At 46.0% G+C, this 22,758-nt stretch overlaps 1 protein-coding gene across 2 annotated transcripts; it reads left to right on the top strand.

Moving 5' to 3' along the window:
* The first annotated feature begins 929 nt into the window (after positions 1–929).
* On the top strand, positions 930–22,576 carry LOC115577090 (sodium/potassium-transporting ATPase subunit alpha-1). Of its 2 annotated transcripts, none has more exons than XM_030409888.1 (23): positions 930–950; positions 8,116–8,229; positions 11,394–11,453; positions 13,219–13,320; positions 13,434–13,535; positions 13,623–13,736; positions 13,957–14,091; positions 14,475–14,592; positions 14,689–14,957; positions 15,040–15,348; positions 15,966–16,100; positions 16,311–16,503; positions 16,601–16,776; positions 16,870–17,006; positions 17,449–17,599; positions 17,688–17,856; positions 17,945–18,099; positions 18,195–18,318; positions 18,407–18,552; positions 18,656–18,786; positions 18,876–18,977; positions 20,008–20,099; positions 22,376–22,576. In XM_030409888.1, exons 1-23 carry the CDS (start codon positions 945–947, stop codon positions 22,402–22,404), a joined length of 3,069 nt encoding a protein of 1,022 aa, XP_030265748.1. In that variant the 5' UTR covers positions 930–944; the 3' UTR covers positions 22,405–22,576. The 2 variants fall into 2 exon arrangements, with proteins under 2 accessions (XP_030265748.1, XP_030265749.1); XM_030409889.1 differs by lacking the exon at positions 930–950 and adding an exon at positions 7,545–7,702.
* The last annotated feature ends 182 nt before the right edge of the window (positions 22,577–22,758 follow it).

Raw genomic sequence — 22,758 nt, forward strand, 5'->3', positions numbered from 1 at the left:
TCGGTGTTAAAACTCGGGATGGGATCATTTTTCAGCTTCAGGCGAAACCTCGTAACACAGCTTGTATAAACATCATCCTCGGTCTGAACGTAACAATTACGCGTCATTCTGTTTTCATAGGTGCGACCGAAATGAGTAAGTAGCAGCGTGTTTACAATTATGGCTCGTCATAATGACAGCCTGCTGTATAAAGTAGCTCGCTTCTTTGAGGAGACAGCCAGCTGAGAGACGGAGCTGTGCAGCGTCCTGCGGCAGGAGAGGGATTTCCAAACCGCAGACAATTAAGCAACGCCCTCGTCCTTATCTGGAGACTTTGAGTTCATGACCCCTCGACAATCTGCGGTGTTTGACGGGCGTTTCAACACATCACACGTCCACTCGCGCCGCTCTCTGTTGATCTTTTGACCCCAGTTCCTCATTTTAACCGTCTTTGTGTTTATACCGACAGAGTTTTCGGCTTGATTTTGATTTTTTAAGGATTTTTTTTGTAGTTTAAGTTTCAAAGCGAACTACAAGTTAATCAGTCAGGATGGAAACGCGACACCCGCGTCGACAGATGCACGTCGGAAGTTCTCGGCGTCGGTGTGTAAGTAGTTTTGCGTCCGTCACCATCCAAGCAACGTTCAAACATCTTTCAGTCGGTGTTGACTTTGACAGAAAGACTGAAGTAAAGTGTACAAAAGTAACCTCGGTAACATCGTCCTTGTAGAACGGATGCTAACAAGCTGATGCTAGCAGGTGATATTTACCGCGTCCCCCCTCAAGCCGAAGCAGATCGGAGCGTTTGATTGGAAGACCGTGCCGTAAATCATGTGGACCCGTCCGACAGTTGCTGTATTCAAATCTAGACTGAAGAGATTGAATGTCCTTTCCTTTCCTTCATGTCGACATGTAAATACCTTCCAAATCCTCCTCTCAGCGTGACGGCCAGCGTTCGAACGAGAATGCAGGTGAGACTCTGCAGTCAGATGTAATTAAACATCATGGGAGAATCTGACACACTTAGTGTTTGGCAGGAACATTCACTTTCCTGCGTCCTCGCTCGGTGGCTACACAGTACAGTATGCATGCATGAGTGTGACAGACAGAGCGAGCAGAGACAGTGGCTCTTTGTTGCCGTTGCCAGGGCTTTGGATCAGCGCTGGCAGCGCCCACAGCCACTCGTTCCTTTCTTTATCCACTCATTTCACTAGTTTTTGCATGCGGTGGACGTAGAATCTACGATATAAAACTCTATTAGTATACTTTTGGAAACATGGCATGATGTAAAATCAGGATTATTTCTGCTCTGGTGTCTCGTTTCTGCCTCTTGGCGAGGAAACACATATTTCGGCGTTATTACTGGGTGTTGCCACGACAGGATGAGATTGAATGTGAAGATAAGAACGTGAGAAATTAAACCTGGTGAAGCTTTGCGGCCTGCTGCACTTTAGAAGAACAGGTGCAGGTTATTTATCCTGAAGGAAGCTAATATTTTGAGCTGTAGATACATTTTGGAAAGTGCAAATTTGCTTGTCGACGTCTCGTTTAATTAGAATACTGAGGAAAGCAACGATCAGAATCAGAAGAATACATCTCTCCGGCTCTTCCCGCCTTCATCTCTCTTCCTCATTCCTCTAATTGCAGCTGTAATCCTCGGCCAGATTAAGGGGATGTGCCGGGTTCTGCAGCGTGTGGTCTGAACGAGCGATGCATAGATCTCCTCCCAGATTACTCAATCCCCCGTCATCATCGCACGGGTTGATGCTGACGAGAACCTCAAATCCAATTTGCTCTGATGTTTTAGGAATGCGATCTGGCAGCAAAGCCAAACCGCCGACCGTCTCCTTCGCGACGGAGATGCCGTAATGTTTGTTGTCTTAACCTCGTTTTGATCGCAGTGAAATGACGTCGGTGATTCGGCCTGGAAGAAACGGGGTTCCTGGCAAACGTTTGGCTCTATAAATAGCGGCGCTCTTTCTTTTGTGTCTCTCTCCCGCCATCAGTCCGACCCGGTTGTGCTTTAATTAGTACGTATTGATGATCCATCCATTCAAACGCTATTTATTGTCTCGTCTTGTTTTGTGAGTGTTTTTTTCTTTGTGGAGTACCAAATACTGAAATGTTCCTCCTCAGTGTCAGCTTCACTTTTGGCCACCACCAAGGCCACTGAAGTTTCAGTCCCATTGTGGAATTAATGTTCATTGTCTTTTCAGTTTTCGTGTGTCAGAATATATCGGTGACTTCCCCAAATTTGTTGTTGTTGTTCTGATAAGCGACCTTTGTCGATGTCATTCCCTCTTTCTTTCTCAATTTGTTGAACTATTCGAATCGTCTTTTAGCATTTAATGACTGATTTCACGACCAAAATCATGATCTTGATACACTTTCCACACTCTACCTCCACTGCTTGAGATAAAACTTCATTATAAGATCATTTTCAGCGTCTCACTGGCTCCGTCCGTTCTCCTAAACCAGTCGTGGAGAGTCGGTTTTCCTTTGGTCACGAGTATTTCTGTCCTGCCTTTTGTTGACATTTGTTCATCCAGTGGGCTTAAGGCATCCGTGTCACCGGGCTTTACTAATTCCTGCCGTTGCGTGTCATCGGCAACGGCTGCTAAAATTGGCCCTGATGACACCACGAGGCCGAGCCGCTTCCTGTTCGACTCCTGGTGGTTTTGATTTTTTGGCGCAGTGTAACTCAAACTGAGCTGTGCGTGAAAGGAGCGTTCAGTTCCTCTATCCCAGATATCTCCAGTAGCAGCTGAGTGAGAAGGCCGGGGCTGGTGGAGTCTCACGTCTGCTCCTCATGTTGTCGTTTTCTCTCCCATCTGGGATTCTTTTCCTCTGTAGAGGCTACAGAGCACAAAGCTCTTACATCTACACTGTTCTGGTGAAAGCCATCTGTTTCCAACGCAGTCCCTCTCTCTGAAAACAACCCTAAATTGTCCGTAAATGTGAAACTTGAGTAAAGAGTCAACAGAGCTTTTCCCTCTCTGAGAATCTGGCCTGACACAAACACCCTGGTTGGGAATTTCGAGCAGGTGCGTGAAGTCCCCGACTCCCTATTTGGGTGAATTTACAAAGATCTTTTTTGGCCGAGTCAGCGACCACGACGCTCATGAGATTTCACGTTTATATCAGTTCAGTGGCTCCTAAACCAACAGAACTATTACTGGTTTGTTGGTGTTCCTCACTACAAAGACGGACCTACTGAGTAAGCGCTGGTGATGGTGTCGGCCGCTGCCAGCATTAAAGCTTGTGCCTGGCAGTAACAACAACCAGTGTGCGTCAGAGAGACGCTCTGATGGGAATTGTAGGTGTCACCAGCCAATGCTTTTTAAAAAATTGGGACAGCAGAAGCATTAGCAGGGAGTTTCTCCAGCACAGTCTTGGTGCTGGGTAAAGTCAGCTCCATTCTGTTTAGTCTGACACACTTACTCGAGTAAAAAAGACTCGTGCCGAAGTTCACAAGTCAGAATATCATCGAAAACGGGCGACGTAATGCATAAAAAAGGGTATTTTGATGGTTTTAATTGGAGCGCTTTAGATACAGTAAGTGCAGCAGTGCACTGTGGGAAAGCTCGACTCCCAGTGGGCTGAGAAACATGCCGTTCTCATAACGTGGTGGGCTGGAATTCGACTTATGATTGTGGTTATATTCACTTCCTCGCTGCGTTTCCCATCACGCTACATGCTTCGTATGTTTCTGTGTAGTTTATGTGACAGTAAAACAGAACAAGTCACAGGTTTGGTCGTTGTGTTTCTTGCGATGGCTGCCGGAGAAGACAATAGATCTTTGTCTGTTCGGGCCTCTTTTGGAGGAGGAGGAATGACTGAACGCGGCAAATTTTTCTCCCCACATGATCTGAAGTTTTCACTTCCCCCGCCGGAGATGAAGTGGCAGCTTGACAACCTAAATGTCCAACGCCACTGGACGTAAACTATTCAGCATTAAGTTTATAACATTCCGTACGTTCAGACCTTTGTTGTCTTATTTTGTTGAGTTATCCCAAGTGTTTCTCAGCCGTCAACATTACAGAATATAACCAACTAATTGGAGGTCAACATGGCGGATGAGGAGTAGAACTATCTTTAATGCAATATGGTGTTTTAAAGGTCCAATTTTTAAGGTAGCTGATTATTGAGTTTCATTCCCAACTCGGCAGGATTTGACCAACGGGGATTCAATAATGAACCATCATGAAAAATTGGACCTTTAATGGTGCAAATGGAGAAATATAAAAGTTATTTCAAGGCCATAGTCCAGTCATCTGTTTTAAGGAACTTTTATGATAATATGTTTGGTTTAAAAGTAAATAATTGGCTTTAATTTGAGGCCTTGGCTCTACAAAGACATTTTCCCAATGATTTTGTTTGTCCAGTGAATAAAAATCTGTATTAAGGTAATTGGGCGGCACTGTGCTGACACTGCAACCAGGCGTAGTAAACACATTTTTATTTCATCCTCGCCAAATAAACTTCAGGCAGCTTGTCAGTGTCTCAGTCAGCGGTGTTGGAATCACCGTTTAACCGTCTGATTGACCCTCTTCTTCCTCCTCTCAGTGCTTCAGCGCTGGACGTCTATCAAATAGTAACAGCTATAAAAAAAAAAAGCAAAGGTTGCATTTTAAAATTCGTCTACGTCACGCTTGGTACAAAGGTGAAGACAAGGTCAACGTTCAGCAGAGTGAAACATGTCCAATATATCTTTATATTCACTTTAAGGACATTTTAAATGACTTTTTAATGTACAAACCCATAAAAAAATGTCTTTATATCATCTGTCTTACCACTAGATGTATTTAACTGTTGATACAGTTTGGTTCTTATCCTCTGAGGTTTTGAGATATCTGCCTCTGAGGTTTCTGGAGGATTTATTCACAAGCTTTGTATACGTTTACCCTGATAATATTAGTATTCCCCTTCTGCTCACTACTAGTGGCATTCAAAGGCCACGTTCTACGTCTCCAGCCCCCGCGCTGTTTATGTATAGCAGACATTGTTTGAGGTTAAACAAGAGCCCTATACTGTGTTAATTACGCCGTTAAAAACCCCCATCAGCAGCATAAAAACTCAGAGGGAGCCACTTAGTCTCAATCATGGTTTTGCTGTTTCTTTTCTCTTTGGGTTTCGGTGATGCTGGAGTGACATCACTGCAGCGTGGGAGGCCCATTTCCCAAAGACTCAAACGTGCTTCAGCTCCAAAATCCCGCGTGTGAAAGCGTAAACTGAAATTTCTCGCGGTGTGTGAATGTGTGTGAGTGGAGGGCGTGGCCCGCGTGGCATTGTGAGGCTAAAGACGCAGGTACCGGGAGGTATGCGCACACACACACACACACACATCGACAGCCTCCGACGTGATGTGCCGTGAAGCACGTGTTGTTAGTTAGTTTGCATCCCAATGGGTTGCGGCGGGATCATTACGAGCAAGCGCGCCCACAAAGCCAATTTCCACCCGGGTTCCATTGTGTTGTGGCGAGCTGCGGCCATTATCCGAGTGGATAATACAGGAAAAATTGGTTTTTTTTTTTCAAAATTTAATTTTGGATTGGAGCTGTCCCCGTAAGGGTTTCTCTCCATCTCTTACATTACCGTCCTCTTCTTCCTGGATCTGTTTCATCCTCCTGAATAGAGCGAGGACAAATTAAATTCAATACACTGCCACGGCCGGTTCTGTGGGCCTCTGTGACACTGAAAGCAGCAACAACATGAGCTGCATTCACCGCACAACAACAAGAACTATCCCTAATCTATCTTTTACCTCTTTAGTCTCTCACAATTCCTATTTTACGACCCCCCCTCCACCCGCGGCTTTCTCTTTCTGTGCCGCCCGTCCCCCTCCTCCCTGCATAGCCCGGCGACTATAAACAGTTGGAAGTTTACTACAAACACATCCAACAGCCAGCAAGGACGGTCCCTCCCCCCCCCCCTGCGAGTCACAATGAACAGGAAGAGCACTTTATGGCAGCGTGGAGACTTCAGGGTCACGCGTGTCCTTCGGCGCTGCACAGGTGGCCGCCATGGCTCCGTGACGACACCGCGGCTCGGAAAAGCTCCTGTCACAATTTGTGGCATTCGGCTCGTCACCGCCGCGACGGAGGGATCACTTGTCACTGTTCAAGGACACGCTGGAGGTGGCTCAATCATTCATTTCAAGCCCTGTTTATGGCACACACACACACACACACACACACACTCTTAGGTGGAGCTCACAAACTTCTTATTGTGTTCCTGTTAATATGTCAGCAGAACCTGTTGAATAAGTATTCGCGTCCTGGTGTTGCGAGTTAGCGCCTAAATCCTCACCTGAAGTGCTCAGAGAACCCACAAATCGGGCCTCAATTGGGTTTTTTCCCAGGACGATTAACGTATATTAATCCGTTTCGCCGCCGTATGGGAGCAGCGGGCAGTCGGCCAAGGACATTTTCTTTCCTGCTCGCTCAGTGTTGCAGCACTGTGAAGCTATGCTAAACACAATGCGTAGTTGCGAAACAATAGAATACTTCAGTGCAAGTGTACTTCAGAATAGTGGCAGTAATTCAACAATACGACAAGAAGTAAAACTACGCTTGAATTTGTTCTGGTTTAACACAAAAAAACACGCTGAATACACTTGAAATTGTGCTTTTCTGCAGTTTAAATGATGTTAACTAATCTGTTAACTTGTCATTAACATGCTTTAAGTGCACCGGCTTCATATATTCTCTGGTATGCAGAGAAGGGTCAGTGTTGTGAAAGACATTCCAGTTGTGAATCGATTTCAAGGTGTTGTCTCTTTTTTTTGTTGCTGGTGTGTTTCAGGGCACGTTGACCTCAGACAGAGAGGGAAAGCTAAAGGAGATCCCCTCCTTTTTCTTTTTTTCTTTTTGCATTCCACTTGTTATCTCTCCCACGAGCAGCAGTTTGGTCTCAACCTCTCGAGTCCTCCCGGGAAAAAAAAAAAGAGTCAGTCTGCTCTCATCAGCTTCTCACCTCTTTGTTATTCAAACGCCTCGTTCGGGCTCTGAGCAATCAGTCACCGGCAGAACTGGACTTTCACCTTTCCACCCCTGCCTTTATCTCCACGTCTCTCATTCACTATTCCACTATCTTTTTGGAGGTTCATCACTTGTTTGTACTGTAAACTAAACACACGCAGACGGACACATGGGGATTCACTCGGCTGGGGGGGAGGGAGGGGAGGGAGGTTTGGGGTTTTTGAAGGGCGTCCGGGTTGTTGGAACCACCTACCTGTGGCGGGTAGAGGTCGAAGTGAAGCTGAGAGGAAAAGGAGAGAGGAAAGGAGTAAATGAGTAAGGAGTGAAAGACGGGAAGCGGTGAGAACAAAACAGGGAAGTTGAGCAAGACCTACCCCTCCCCCTCCTCCCACAACTCCACCCTCCAGTAACCCCAGTCTCCTCCCCAGAGTGCCGCTACTACTCACCTGTCCAGTTTCACCCCCTCCTCTCTCTCTCTCTCTCAACCGTCCTCCTCCTCCCCCCCCCAAGCCCCTCCTCTCAGGGGGGCAGGTGGGTATAAAGGTATGCTAATGCCAGGCGACCTATCTTCTCTGCTCTGGAGAGTGTGAAAGACACAGGACACGGCCGGGCTGAGAGAGAGAGAGAGAGAGAGAGAAAGTGTGTGTGAGAGAGAGAGAGAGAGGCGGAGTAGGAAAGCAGCAATTTAAAAAGACAATTGGATTGACTGTTCTCAGACTCGCAGTGCAACCATGGGGCTAGGAGTAAGTATTGAGACTTTGTCACATGTTTTGGCCTGCTTCTCTAAGAGTCTTTCAGATTCAGGGTCGAGATTAGGCCGGTTATGTTTCTGCAGTTTTTGAGCTCAGTCAAGTTTCAGTCACAGGTTGTTTGGGTTAACTTTGACAGACGTAGTTTTTTTTTAAAGATCTTCCTCACAGTCGTTTCTTTTGGTTTCTTCTTGAGTTTTTCAAGATCTCGTCATCGCTTTCAAATCTTATTTTATGAGAGTAATCCACGGCACCGTCCTGACAATGATTAACGCAAGTTTTACAGCATGTTTGAACAGCAAAGTTGACACTGCTTTCCCCTCCTGCTTGTGCAACAAAAGAGGAAACGTCGGGGCAATCTCCCCGCTCGTGCTCGGTCTGATTTTGTCTAATTTCCCCCAATGCAGCGAGGGAAAGAGGAGTACAAGCTGGCGGCCACCTCCGATGGCAAGGAGAAGAAGAAGAAGAAGGGCAAGAAGGGGGAGAAGGACATGGATGAGCTGAAGAAAGAAGTCGACCTGGTGAGTACACAAACAAAAGCCGAGCCACTCTGTAATTATCTTAAAGCGCTTGATTAGGCGCAGCTTCAGGAGGAGAACACTCTCCAAAGTGACTCCTGTAAATCTCATCTCACTGTGTTTTGAACTTAATCAACTCTTGGAGGGGCGAAGCAGAACGACCTCCTTGAGCTTTGTTGAACACAGTGTTTGCCTCATACTTAATGACAGTCCTATTCAGGCCTTGTTAACACTGTAAGTCGCCTCCATTGGTCGAGGCGATGACACGGTCGCGGTCCGAGACAAACCGCCGCTTTGACCTCGGCGGGCGAGTCACATGAGATGCAGCCGTCTGCCCCGCGTTTCGCAAAAAAAGATTGCTGCTTACACCGCTGCATGCTCTGTCACATGTTATTAAGGAGTTCACATCCCTAATTAACTTCTAAGTCGTGCTTATCTGGAATCGGTTCGGCTCTGTTGTCATCATTGTTTGTCAGCTCGTCCTCGTCGCGCAGCCGGTAAACATATATTATCCTGCAAACCATCAGATCAGCAGAGAGGAAGCTTTGTTTTTTTAATCTGCAGCCACAATCTTGAGAACTTTCACCACTTCTGCTGCGACTCGTAGAATTGTGCAGTGTGTAAGGTTTTGCATGCACTGTGGGGTTTAGGTGGGTTTGACATTTCCTGTGCGGAGCAGTCGCCCCGATTTCCACTGGTGTCAGCGTTTTTCTCGATCTGTGGCCGGCTGAGGTCATTTCCCAAGGTCAGCGAGACGCTCGTGCACCGAGTTCATCCCAAGCAGATGAAGAAAAAAACAGGCTCACAGAGTGTTTTCAGAGTGTTTGTTGAAATCTAAACGGTGGTATTTAGCAGTTTCACGAGTTTCCCAAACGTGTTCCGACCGTCCGTGAGCCGTCGTTAAAGTGGTTTGCCGAGAGACGAGGTAGCTTTTGTGTCCTTCACAAGGTCAGAAGGTCGTCTTAAAGCACGAAGGAAGGTTAAAGAGTTCCCGCTGAAGAGTAGATCAAAATCAGAATAACGCGACTTTCCTGTAATTTCACGACCTTTGACTTTCACAAGGTCGTTGCGTCCACCTGTGGATCGATGCCGTCAATCAACAGGTTCAGCAAAGTAACTTCTCAAAACTGTAACTACAAAACAATCTGAATGTCGCAGCTTATAATTAAGTCTTCATTTGCTGCTTTTCCCTTCGTCCTTCTCCTCACAATGTCAGCCAGCAGGTCACCGAGGCCGGCAGGTTATTAGGTAATAAAATCCCCATCCAGGTGACATATTAATGATCGTTGTCCTCTCGACGTCTTAACTAGATCTCGAAGTCCTGCCGCCGCTGAAGGACATCTCAATGCCGTATCACCAGTCGGGCCATAACCTCCCCCGGTTTAGCGTAATCATTTACCGCAATTAAAAGCGGGGCGCCGTCTTTGATGTGTCTTCCAGCTGCTTAAAGTGCATCAACTCCTCGGGAAGGCGTTCATTTGCAGCACAAACATTGGAACAGAGATTTGCTGTCACTGATTAATCGATTTATTGTTCAGTCTATCGATGGAATGTCAAAGAAACCGTCCAACTATAACCCAAAGACTTCTTCACTCGCAATCACAAGTAGCAAAGAAAAGCAGCAACTTAAACCAATAATTGAAATGCTTCGTCTGGTTGAACTCTAGTTAAAGAACAACAGCACATTGGACAGTAGTAGAACAGTAGTGGGTGTGTAGGTGTGTCTCCATGGAGCCCACATGTTAATGATTATTGCACCATCATACTTGCGCCATCATATCGCCGCATTAACCGAGGCGCCAAAGTCCAGCCGAAGACAATGGAACCAGTCCCATGGCAACCGAACGCAGGCGGCGATTCTGATCGAATGTGACAAAGTCCAACAGAAAAGTGCTAAATATAGACTCACGCTCCGGTTGATTTTCTCAAACGAGTCCACACATGTGTGTTTACGAGTGAAGAAAGCCTCTCCTCAGCCTTCAAAAGATCTGCTGACTAACAGCGCAAAAAAGAAAAAAGGCAGCAGTCTTTTGAAGCATGTGATGAAACGTTATCCATGGCACATTTGGCACGGAGCGCTCTGCCTGCTTGTTATGATGCAGAACGATGGCAGGCCGGGCAGAAGAGTGCAATTACACCCATTTTGGTCCAGCGCCGTGAATGCGGAGGGACCGCCGTCACCCATAAACAGCTTCGGACGGTCAAATCACTGTTATGTAAATGTCTGATTGCACACAACCGCCAGTGATGAGGGCGTGACGAGCTGTGAAGTAATCACCGAGGGGAAAACATATTAGCGCCGCAGCAAAATGGAAAATTCGGAACGGTTTCGAACACAACACAAGAATTTGTCACATATGTGTGGTCAGTTTAGCCGCCACGGAAACCAGAGTGGGCGTCTTTACTCGGGGTGCTTCACCCTCTCGCGTGCTGCACAAAGACTACAATAGTTTGTTGTTCCGCAGTATGAAAAGACCGAACGGTGGGAGTCGAGATATTACTGCAGATCATCCAAATTACATTGGAAGAGCCTCTGTTCATTCACTCGCTGGAGGCGATATTTAAAAAACACACAGTGTGGGTGTATGAATGTGCCAGTTCTTCTGGTTGCTCATTTGAAGATCCACTTTGGATCTTTCATTTCAAAATAAAGTGGATAAAACCTTATAATCTTTGATCGAAACTGACCGGAAAACACGATTTTGTCTGATCAAATTCACCAAAATGTTGTGAGTCTGAAAGACTGGGCTCCATTCTTGGGTGCAAACACCGCTGGGTGCAAACACCAGTGTGTCAGTCGGGTGTCTGTTTGGCTGGATGGACTGTTTGCTCGCAGCAAACTGACTGTTTGGATGAGTCCTTACACGAGTGAGCTCACGGCGGCTTAGCCCTCGTGTTTGGCTGCGAGTGCTCGATCATCAGCAGACTCTGGTGTTACTCGAATGTCTGCCTTTGGACTAATCTTAAAATCACACTGTATGGCCCGGCGTGCATCCGTAATCCTCGTCAGACGGCTGAGTTTGCCTGCTCTTCTTTTACCTCTGGAGGACATGACGGGACAGTTTTTTAATCCTCAAAGGAGATAATATCAGCGGGTTTAGAAGGACGGGGATTTTTGATTTGTTTTACACAAAGTCTCACAATCCTTTCTCTCTCTCTCTCCACAGGATGATCACAAGCTAACCCTGGATGAACTTCACCGAAAGTATGGAACCGACCTCAGCAGGGTGAGCACGCATCATTTGCTTGCTGTTTGAGTGTGAGATGCTATCAGAGTGACAGTTACTCGCTGGAGTTGTTGTGCCGACAACTTCACAGAGGCAGATAAGCCCAGAGGCCAGGGAAGATCTCACAGAGCAGACTTGAGGTCTAAAGCACACACTGTTACTCAGAGACCGACCTGTAGCTGTTTTCTCATGTGGTTATCCACCATTTAGGCAACTTAGAGTGGTGCGAAGTAGAAACAGACTCTTAAAGGGGTCAGTTCAATAACTCAAGTCTAATTTCTTCCACAAAAAGTTTAAATAAAAACAACAAAATACAGTCTACAATCTGATCCCAGCACACGTCTGAACAATTAAGCACAATTAGCAACCATTAGCGGCTAACGTGCAGGACTTGGACTCAACAGTTTAAGTTAAAAAAGGCTTCTGTTTGCATTAACTTAATAATCCTCTGACCAGCCTGTGCTGTTACTATACACCCCCTACTGCATGGGAGGAACATTACACTTAAATACAAAGACGCCAGAAAATCTTTTTCTTTCCTAAATTTCTGTGTCCAGGCTATATGAAGCTCAAAGCGCTGAAATAAAGAGAAAGCAACATCTTTTTGGCGTGTAGCCTCTCTTAAAACAAAGCAGTGCTTACTTTAAGATATGTAAAGTGTCTTGAAAAGGTAAGATTGAAAGAAAATAGAGAAAAGCGTCAAGAAATAAACCTTTAACTTAAAGTTTTGAACCCTAATATTTGATTTATGATCAATTGGGGGCATCCCAAGGCCCAGGTTGGGAACAACTGCTATCAATAATCCAGTGTTACTAAATGTTCACAGATAAATCTGCAGATTATCATCATGTATCTAAAAACAACCGTCAATTAAAGCAAAAAACTCTCTACATGGCTGAATGCTGCTTCAGAGTTAGGAGAGAAAATGTTGTGATTTGCGTCACATGACCCTTTAAAGTGTGAACAAATGTCACATTGTACAGATAAAGTTGGAGCCACAGCTGCTACACAGAATGCACTGTTCATGTTTCGGCCATGGTCTTCATCCAGCTGAGGACACGCACACCCAGAGTCCCATTACACAACCCGATACAACCCTACACAGGCCGAATGCTTGACTGATGCTGATTACCCGCTGACATCTGATCCGTCTGAGTTTGCCCCAAAACAAAGGCGTCATTCACGCAGGAACACCGCTCATATTGAGCCTTCCAACAAGAAATTAAATGCCGGTTTTCACTCCTCGTTCCCGTTCTAAAGAGACCTTCATTCACACTTTACTCTTAAGGCTTCTGCATTTATCTAAACTATAACAAAATGTGACCACGACCTTGTAGTTGCACACGTTGTTCGTTGATAATCGAGACACAAGCGACCAGATTGTCCTGTCTCCTGTTATCACTCAACACTGATTAACCTCACGCCGAAAAGTCTACCCAAACGTGATTGTGAAAACAGGAAGCAGTAATTGTAAGATGACTTGAGATCTTTCCTCCTGCGGATGTGGCTTCTTTTGTTTATGCTTCTGCTAAACGTTAATCCACCAGTTGCTGAGGTAATAGCAGTGTTACCTGTATACAAAATAAAACCGCTCAGCAGGAAACGCGGGGTCCTGGCTCGTCCTTCAAAGTGCTTCCTTCTGGTAAACGAGGACAAAGAGTGAGGTGGACTCGCATGTTTGACTATAATGAGTTTCCTCAGTTTAACAATCTCTTTTTTCTGTGCAGTATTTTCGTTAACACGCATTGTTTGTATCTTTTTTTAGGGTCTTTCCAACTCCAGAGCAAAAGAGATCCTTGCCCGAGACGGCCCGAACGCCCTAACGCCTCCTCCTACGACGCCCGAATGGGTCAAGTTCTGTAGACAGGTAAAAAAAAAACATCATACAAAACAAAGAACTGTTTTGCATTCATTCAAATTGTATGCAAATGTGATTTGTGTTCCCTTGAAACTAGAACGTTGCTCTCTCTTGTTGTCTAGCTGTTTGGTGGTTTCTCCATGCTGCTGTGGATCGGTGCCATCCTCTGCTTCCTCGCTTACGGTATCCAGGCTGCCTCAGAAGACGAACCCGCCAATGACAACGTAAGGAGGTCTTCGCTGGTGAAAGATAGTTACAGAATTAAAACCACCGGAGATGAACAGACTAACGTTGCCTCTCACTTCCCGTAGTTGTACCTTGGTGTCGTGCTTTCCGCTGTCGTCATCATCACCGGTTGCTTCTCCTACTACCAAGAGGCCAAGAGCTCCAAGATCATGGATTCCTTCAAGAACCTGGTCCCACAGGTGAGTTATTTCTGGCTTTTGTACACTAACAATAGAACATGTTGCACAATGCCAAGAAGCAGTGTTGCGCCATCGGCGTTACCACACTGTTGATAGATTTCCATTCATCAACTCGTGACTTGCTCCTGGGAATAAACGCAGAACTCGTGAAGTGTGATGTGTCACCTCTTCAGAAATCCCCCCTAAAAATGTGCATCTCGTTTTTGTTTTTTTTTCACAGCAAGCCCTGGTCCTCCGTGACGGCGAGAAGAAGAGCATCAACGCTGAAGAGGTGGTGGTCGGAGATCTGGTGGAGGTGAAGGGCGGAGACAGGATCCCCGCCGATCTGAGAATCATCTCTGCTCACGGCTGCAAGGTCCGTATGAACATTCGTCAGACGGGACAAAATAAATTGTTGTGGTCAGAGTTGCTTAACATCTGATGGGAAGTACAGCGTGTTGACAGGCGTGGTTTGTTACATATCAGTGTGCTTCCTCTGAATCATTTTCTGACAAAAGTTTTGCAAGTTTTACAAAATTACATCATCTCAGTTCAAACGTTTGTTCCTGAGTTTAAATGTTATTCAGAAGTAGCAACCAATAGGCGGAAAGTTGATCCCACGACATGGTTTTAATAACAGCTCTAATTGATGGCATATTAATTCATTTTGTTATTATCTTGGAAGGTTTTGTTTGTCGAATTCAGTTCCTTTTGGTGCATTTTTGGTATTTCATTCTGGCTTTATTTCCCCTCCTTCAGGTGGACAACTCCTCTCTGACCGGTGAATCCGAGCCCCAGACTCGTACTCCTGACTTCTCCAACGACAACCCTCTGGAAACCAGGAACATTGTTTTCTTCTCTACCAACTGTGTTGAAGGTAAAGACCCATTAGGTGGCAGACAAGACAGAAATCATAGTGTCAAGTTAAGTCCAAGTCAGAAGGAAATTAAACGGAGACTCTTGGTCCTTCCAGGTACCGCCAGAGGAGTCGTCATCAACACTGGAGATCACACTGTCATGGGTCGTATCGCCACCCTTGCTTCCAGTCTGGATGGTGGCAAAACACCCATCGCCAAGGAGATCGAGCATTTCATCCACATCATCACCGGCGTGGCCGTCTTCCTGGGCGTTTCCTTCTTCATCCTCTCCCTCATCCTCGGGTATGGCTGGCTGGAGGCCGTCATCTTCCTCATTGGTATCATTGTCGCCAACGTGCCAGAAGGTCTCCTGGCTACTGTCACTGTGAGTCCTGCTGTTTCTTGTCTATTAAAGATCCAATTATAATCCCAAAGACAACTAACTGAGCAAGCGATCCCGTCTCTAGGTGTGTCTGACGCTGACTGCTAAGCGTATGGCCAAGAAGAACTGCCTGGTGAAGAACTTGGAAGCTGTGGAGACGCTGGGCTCCACCTCCACCATCTGCTCTGACAAGACCGGCACCCTGACCCAGAACAGGATGACCGTGGCCCACATGTGGTTCGACAACCAGATCCACGAGGCCGACACCACTGAGAACCAGAGCGGGACCTCCTTCGACAAGACCTCGGCCTCCTGGTCCGCCCTGGCGAGAATCGCCGGACTCTGCAACCGCGCCGTCTTCCTGGCTGAGCAGAACAACGTCCCCATCCTGAAGGTGAAAAGCTCATAGTCTACACAAAATGTTGTGCTCTGGTTAACCCATTCTGACCCCCACAAAAGAATCTGAATTATTCACCAGCGGAAGAAGATATCAATAACACCATCTCTTAGTCGTGGTTGTAAATAAGCACCGAGCAGAATTCTCTTCCCGATTGCTTCATGGAATATTTTCTTCCTTGAAACATTTTTTCTGAGACGAATCCCGAGACGCAGCGTGGGAGGTGACTTGGCATTATTGCTTGGCAAGAACAGTTTTGGATCCAAAGACCAAATGCAGCTTCGGCCAAACTGCACAACAAATCTTTATAAAAAAGCACTCAACATAATTAGAGGCTACCTTAGAAATATGTAGTAGCGGTTATGGCGAGAGGTGTCTAGACAAAGCCATTGATTTACTTCTTAATGAGTTTGTTTCCCTCTCAAAGTTCACAGTGGGAGCAGGAGAATGTAGGACAGGCTTTTTGTTGTGTTGCTTTAGTCCAAATACCTCTTTTCTTTCCATCATTGTGTTGAAGTTACTGGTGGTCGATCAAAGTATGTGAACTGTATGTGACTGTAAATTTGCCTCAATCCCACTGATTTAACTTCTTCGGGGTTTGCTGATATCCACAGAGAGATGTAGCCGGTGACGCCTCAGAAGCTGCCCTGCTGAAGTGTATCGAGCTGTGCTGCGGATCCGTCGGCGGCATGAGAGACAAATACCCCAAGATTTCTGAGATCCCCTTCAACTCCACCAACAAATACCAGGTAAAGAGTCCACATAGCGTCCGAGACCCTAATCCTAACCCTAACCCTTAGACAGTGCTTTTCAGTGGTATCTGAGGGTAATTTGCGCCCCCTGGTGGTTGTCTTACTTCATTTTTGAGTATTGTTTTAGGTAAAACTTTTATTTTTGGCATCATTACTGGGTGCAACAAAACAAGTATTTAAAATCCAACCCTCCTCTTTGTCCCACAGCTCTCCATCCACAAGAACACAACTCCCGGAGAGACCAAGCACCTGCTGGTGATGAAGGGAGCCCCGGAGAGGATTCTGGACCGCTGCTCCACCATCGTGATCCAGGGCAAAGAGCAGCCTCTGGACGACGAGATGAAAGACGCTTTCCAGAACGCCTACGTGGAGCTGGGTGGACTTGGAGAGAGAGTGCTGGGTACGATATAGCTCCACTCTGTAGCTGCATCCTTTAGTCTTTGATTTGTTATGGGGAGAAAAAGATGTCAAGCATTTTTTCTTCTTGTCTTACACAGGTTTCTGCCATTTCCACCTGCCCGATGACCAGTTCCCAGAAGGCTTTGCTTTCGACACTGAGGAGGTGAACTTCCCCACTGAGAACCTGTGCTTCGTCGGCCTCATGTCCATGATCGACCCTCCTCGTGCTGCCGTGCCCGACGCTGTCGGCAAATGCAGGAGCGCCGGAATCAAGGTACGTATCTGGAGTCTTTTCCAAACATAAAAGTCCATAATTTCAACATTAGTTTAACAACCGTGTTCTGTGTCTTAACTTCTTCTCCGTTAGGTTATCATGGTCACTGGTGATCATCCCATCACTGCCAAGGCCATCGCTAAGGGGGTGGGTATCATCTCCGAAGGCAACGAGACCGTTGAAGACATTGCAGCCCGCTTGAATGTTCCCCTCTCAGAGGTCAACCCCAGGTCAGTACGTCAAGAATACAACATCAGGAAGTCTTCCTCCTGCGACAGTTCTTCCTTATACTTGGACTAATAGAGCACAATTAAATCAGCTTTGGCTAACGAGGTCCTGCAGTCTCCTCGGCCAAAAAGCCTTTCACCATTAATTCACTGCAGACGAATAAATCTATGAGTCTCTGAGCTGGTGGCTTCATCGGCAGCTTTAGTCTGGCGTCGGCGGCAGTCTTGCATAGTGTGACTGATAAAAAGTTCAAAATTGGAACATGTTTTAGGAAAATGCAGATCGCCATCATTTTACTTTCAGGGTAGTCAAAGATGCTCTCTGTTTTCTGAGGGAGTTTCCTGTTTTCCCAGTTCTTCCCCATGATTTTCTTCCTGTATCAAACCCAGTATCCTCCAGTTTTTTCCTGAGTTTGTCCTCACACTGCTGTGATTTCCTCCCCAGGGATGCCAAGGCCTGCGTTGTCCACGGTGGCGAGCTGAAAGACATGACCCCGGAGCATCTTGACGATATTCTGCAACATCACACTGAGATCGTGTTCGCCAGAACTTCCCCTCAGCAGAAACTCATCATTGTGGAAGGTTGCCAGAGACAGGTCAGCGTCAAAGACACAAATAAGGATTAGAAAGATTTCAGAGTTTCTTGTAGATTTTGTGACACTTCTTTTCTCTCTCTGTCTTCAGGGAGCCATCGTGGCCGTGACAGGTGACGGTGTGAACGACTCTCCTGCCCTGAAGAAGGCCGACATCGGTGTTGCCATGGGTATCGCCGGGTCCGACGTCTCCAAGCAGGCCGCCGACATGATCCTGCTGGACGACAACTTCGCCTCCATCGTTACAGGAGTGGAAGAAGGTAAGACCTGCAGAAATGTGGAAAAAAAAACATCATCACGCCCGCTCGAGTTTCTTCATAATCTAAAATTCTACTATTTGTTTGTCAGGCCGTCTGATCTTTGACAACTTGAAGAAGTCCATCGCCTACACTCTGACCAGCAACATCCCTGAGATCTCACCCTTCCTCCTCTTCATCATCGCCAACATCCCTCTGCCCCTGGGAACCGTCACCATCCTCTGTATCGACCTGGGAACTGACATGGTGAGCTCTTAAGAAGAGATTAAAAAAGATACAGAATGTTTTGATAGGTGTACAACTTACTTAATTGGCATTTTTACATGCTTGTTGTCGTCCAGGTTCCCGCCATCTCCCTGGCTTACGAAGCAGCTGAGAGCGACATCATGAAGAGACAGCCCAGAAACCCAAAAACAGACAAACTGGTCAATGAAAGGCTTATTAGTATAGCCTACGGACAGATCGGTAAGTACATCGCACTATGCTCCTGACAGAAATGTCTGCTGGTTATGTAGTCCCCGTCCAACGTACCACTGCTCTTCTTCTCCGTCAGGTATGATGCAGGCCACAGCTGGCTTCTTTACCTACTTTGTGATCCTGGCTGAAAATGGCTTCCTCCCCGCGGACCTGCTGGGGATCAGAGTGCTGTGGGACGACAAATATGTAAATGACCTGGAAGACAGCTACGGACAGCAGTGGGTCAGTAAAAGTCGAGATGTTTATGATGATCCGAGCTTTCCGTGTGTTTGTCTTGGAGAAAAGTGCGCTCATCTTCTTTTTTGTCAAACGTTCCGTCCACCAGACATACGACAGCAGAAAGATCGTAGAGTTCACCTGCCACACGTCCTTCTTCGCCAGCATCGTGATCGTCCAGTGGGCCGATCTGATCATCTGCAAGACCAGGAGGAACTCCATCCTGCAGCAGGGAATGAAGTACGTGCATATAAAGAGACTGATAAAGACGTCGCTCTCATAAACTAACAGAGTTCAGTTCTAACTGTGGTGACTCGTTGCCTTCACAGGAACCGTATCCTCATCTTCGGTCTGTTTGAGGAGACAGCTCTGGCTGCCTTCCTGTCATATTGCCCGGGCATGGACGTTGCCCTCAGAATGTATCCTCTCAAGTGAGTCCACACACACACACACACACACACACACACTCTCACACTCTCACACACACTTATTATCCTCTCAGCAACTCGCAAAACATCATCTGCTATCTTCTCTTCTCTTTGATGAACCGATACGCTTCCCGGGATATTCATTATGCGTGTGGAACGAGCTCATTTTCCATGTAAATACTCTGTTTTGTCATGAGCACAATATTCATTAAGTGCATCCCCATTAAAGTCTTAATCCGCGAAATCCTATTTTCTGTTAATTTACCGACATCCGCTGTTAAACGCGCGTCTTGTCAGTCAGTGCAGCCGCTGCTTTGACATTGCTTTGATGACGCAGCTCGAGTCGGCGCCGCTGTTCGGCTTTATTATCTCATTAAAAAAGGTGGATATTATCGAGTGTCGCTGCTGATTTCCACTTCAGAGGCAGAATAAAGCAGAAGAGCCGCTATAATAATGAGATTCTTCACCCAACAGGGGGAAATAGAAAGCAGCGAGGGCACGTTAAAGCTCATTAGCTTCAACTTCTCTCGTCCTCCTCGTTATTGTTTTGCGGCTCTCCGCGATTCCCGCTTCCTGTTTTCTTCCTCGCCACCTTCTCGTCTGTTCCCAGTGCTTCTGTCGCCTCTCCTCCTCTTCCTCACCCACTCACCTTTTCTCTCTGACTAACCGTGCCGTCTCCTCGTCTCTGTCTGGGCGTCTTGTGTTTGTTCTCGTGTAATTAGGTTGTAACCGATAGTTTGCCGTCCTGTTTATTATCCTTAAACCTGAGCTCAAGTCGACAGGGAGCACTCACAAGCAGCCCGCGAGTTCAAGGAATGAATAAGCATCAACACTTTCATAGCCGTCTGCCTCTTAATCGGCTCTCAAAGCTTTTCATGCACTCTTAAAGAACCTTCAACCAACCATAGCACAATAAATCTGTCTTCACTGGCGTTGCGTACTAATTCTTCAACATCTTGCAGAGTGCTTCTGTCTCATTTGTCACATCACAGCCGTGACTCAGTATCTCAACATGTCTGTCTGCGTCCTTCAGGCCCTGTTGGTGGTTCTGTGCCTTCCCCTACTCCCTCCTCATCTTCCTGTACGATGAAGCCAGAAGATATATCCTCAGACGCAACCCAGGCGGTAAGATCTTTTACGACATTCCTTGCCTCTGTTTTCTCTATTTTGAGGAGAATGTAGAAGGGTAAAAAAAAAAAGTTCTGTCCAATCAGATTTCATCGCTGTTCACTCAGAATTCTGTGTGAAAATCATTAATCAGTCCTAATGAACCATTCAAGAACCCATTTTGTTAGCTTAAAAACGCATTAAGCGATGGCTGACAATCACTGTTGCCGTGACAACGGGACTTTTAGTTCAGTGCTCATAAGAATATAAGTGTATTATGTGAAATTGACTAAAATAAAGTTGGCCTAAGTTTCCACCAAACTCCATTCAAATTTTACATATTTTTAAAAAAGTTGTCCTTTTAACTAACAAACGGGATTGAAAACGTGACCGGCTTTGTGGTTCTGCTCTTTAGCAATACACTACGATAGTTACGTCATAGGTGAGGACCTCTCCTCCTCCTCTCCTGACATGGAAATCTGATAAAGCGTCACTCGTGATGTAGAGCATGACAAAAGCAAAAAAGCACAGGTGTGTTACTGAATGCTGTACTACAAGCTGTGAGCGGCACCCCTGTGTCTATTTCCGTGTGTCGTCCCCGCGTCTCCACACAGACCAGTGAGCTGTGGCAGATGGAACGGCCCGGTGGGATTTGAACCCCCAACCCTGCCTTTGTTAGTGCCTCGTTCCACCCACGGAGCTGAGCGCAACCTGTATGCGGGGCTTGCTCGGGTGCAGCTGTGTCTGTGTGTGTTGGTCTGCTACATCTGAGCCCCACAGCACAGATCAGTGAACATCCCATTGCCCATTCATGGTGAATAATGTGCCGCGATCACACAGAAACGACAAGTTAAAGTGACACAGCTTCAAACAACTAGTGACTAAAGACGCGTTTATATTTTCTGTGATTCGTATGAATAAAGTTAGTCAAACTAGATGTTTTGCCCAAAGCGAACTGTCCTTGAGATTATTTTTAACCCCCGGGCTGAATTTATTTTCACAGTTTCACTCAAAAGCAAAAAAGAAACATGTTTCCAGCTCAGTGGTTTGTAGTCTTCTGTGAAACAAAAGTATTCGCAGTGTTACAGGACTAAAAATAAGATGTAGCTCCGGGCTCAGCGGGGCCTGGAGAAAGATGCTTACCCACATAATTCCAGCCTCCAAACCACAGAGTCACACCGACTTCTAGTACATCTACTAATTCGACCCAAACCACAGTTTGTTGTGTTCTTGGAGCTGCAGGCTCAGGTCAGAGTCAGCTTCTCTGTCAGGTGAATGGCCCGTCGCTGCAATGGTGGATCAATTAATGGATTAGTTGGCAACACTATAACTGTTGGAGAAAGATAGTTGATTGGTCAGTGAGTCTTATTCCCAGATCGGATGGATGGATGGATGTATGGATTGATGGATGGGTAGATGGATGGACTGATGGATGGATGTATGGATTGATGGATAGATGGATGTATGGATTGATAGATGGAAAGATGGTTTGATGGATGGTTGAAAGATGATGGATGGATGTATGGATTGATGGATGGATGGTTGGATGGATGGATGGATGGATGAATGAGTGGATACACTGTTTGGTGGATGGATTGATAGATGGATGGATGTATGGATGTATGGACTGATGGATAGATGGATGTATGGATTGATAGATGGATGGTTGGATGGATGGGTAGATAGTTTGATGGATGGATGGATAGATGGATGGATGTATGGATGGATGGATGGATAGATAGATAGATAGATAGATAGATAGATAGATAGTTATTTCTATGGATGATGGATGGATTTTGATGGACAATCAACTGTCTTTTTCCAAAAAGTTACATTGTGTTGCTTTAAATTAATCAACTATTTTGATAATTGAATAATCAGAGAGTCGTAACATGTCAGTAGATTGATTATCGTCGGCTTGTGGGCGAAACAAGACATGTGGGAACGTCATCCTGGACTTTTGGGAAACACTGATGACATTATTCAACATTTTCTAACTAATCAATTATTAGAGAAAATGGTCAACAGATAAATCAACTATGAAAATAATCATAAGTTGCCCAGTTCCTCCACAGAGGACACGTCTCCTAATGGCGTCGAGAAAGTCATGGCGGTTTTAAATTTACAGACGTCTTATTTATTCGAATCAGCGTCAGCCATCATGAGGGATGATTTCATCCCTCAGCAGAGTGTAAAAGTTTCATTTGTTGGAAGAGGGAGAACTTCGACCCCAAATATGATGCGGATCATGCCAGTAACCATTTCCCTAATTGTGTCTCCTTTGGTTTTTCTAGGTTGGGTGGAGCAGGAAACATACTACTGAGTCCACACGCCACAGTCACGGAGGGCGAAGTCAGTGTTTCGTCGTTATTTACTGCCATGTTACATATTTGTCTGACATGTTAGTCAGACCCCAAGAAACACAAAAAGCATGGATAAATTAAGAATCTTGATGTAAATGTCATTCACAATAAAAACATGTCCGTACCATTATACGCTGAGGCTGCTTGGAAGTTCTTTCACTTTTTTGCTCTAACATACAGAAGCCGGCTTTTCAGGGGATTTGATGCAGGATGTTGTTTCAGGGTTCAGTAGGTCTGTAGCAGTGAGTCAGGTCCGGTGACCCGTGCAGTGGGATTATTCACGTCAGTGGTTCCTAAACTTGAGTTCTGGGCTC

The sequence above is a fragment of the Sparus aurata genome, chromosome 24 (genome assembly GCF_900880675.1).
Source record: "Sparus aurata chromosome 24, fSpaAur1.1, whole genome shotgun sequence".
NCBI lineage: Eukaryota > Metazoa > Chordata > Actinopteri > Spariformes > Sparidae > Sparus > Sparus aurata.

What these genes read in the sequence shown, in the direction of transcription:
- LOC115577090 (XM_030409889.1), top strand. An exon ending in ATGGAACCGACCTCAGCAGG is followed by an intron (nt 11,454 to 13,218) that starts GTGAGCACGCAT and finishes ATCTTTTTTTAG; the next exon opens with GGTCTTTCCAACTCCAGAGC. An exon ending in CGTTACAGGAGTGGAAGAAG is followed by an intron (nt 17,857 to 17,944) that starts GTAAGACCTGCA and finishes TTTGTTTGTCAG; the next exon opens with GCCGTCTGATCTTTGACAAC.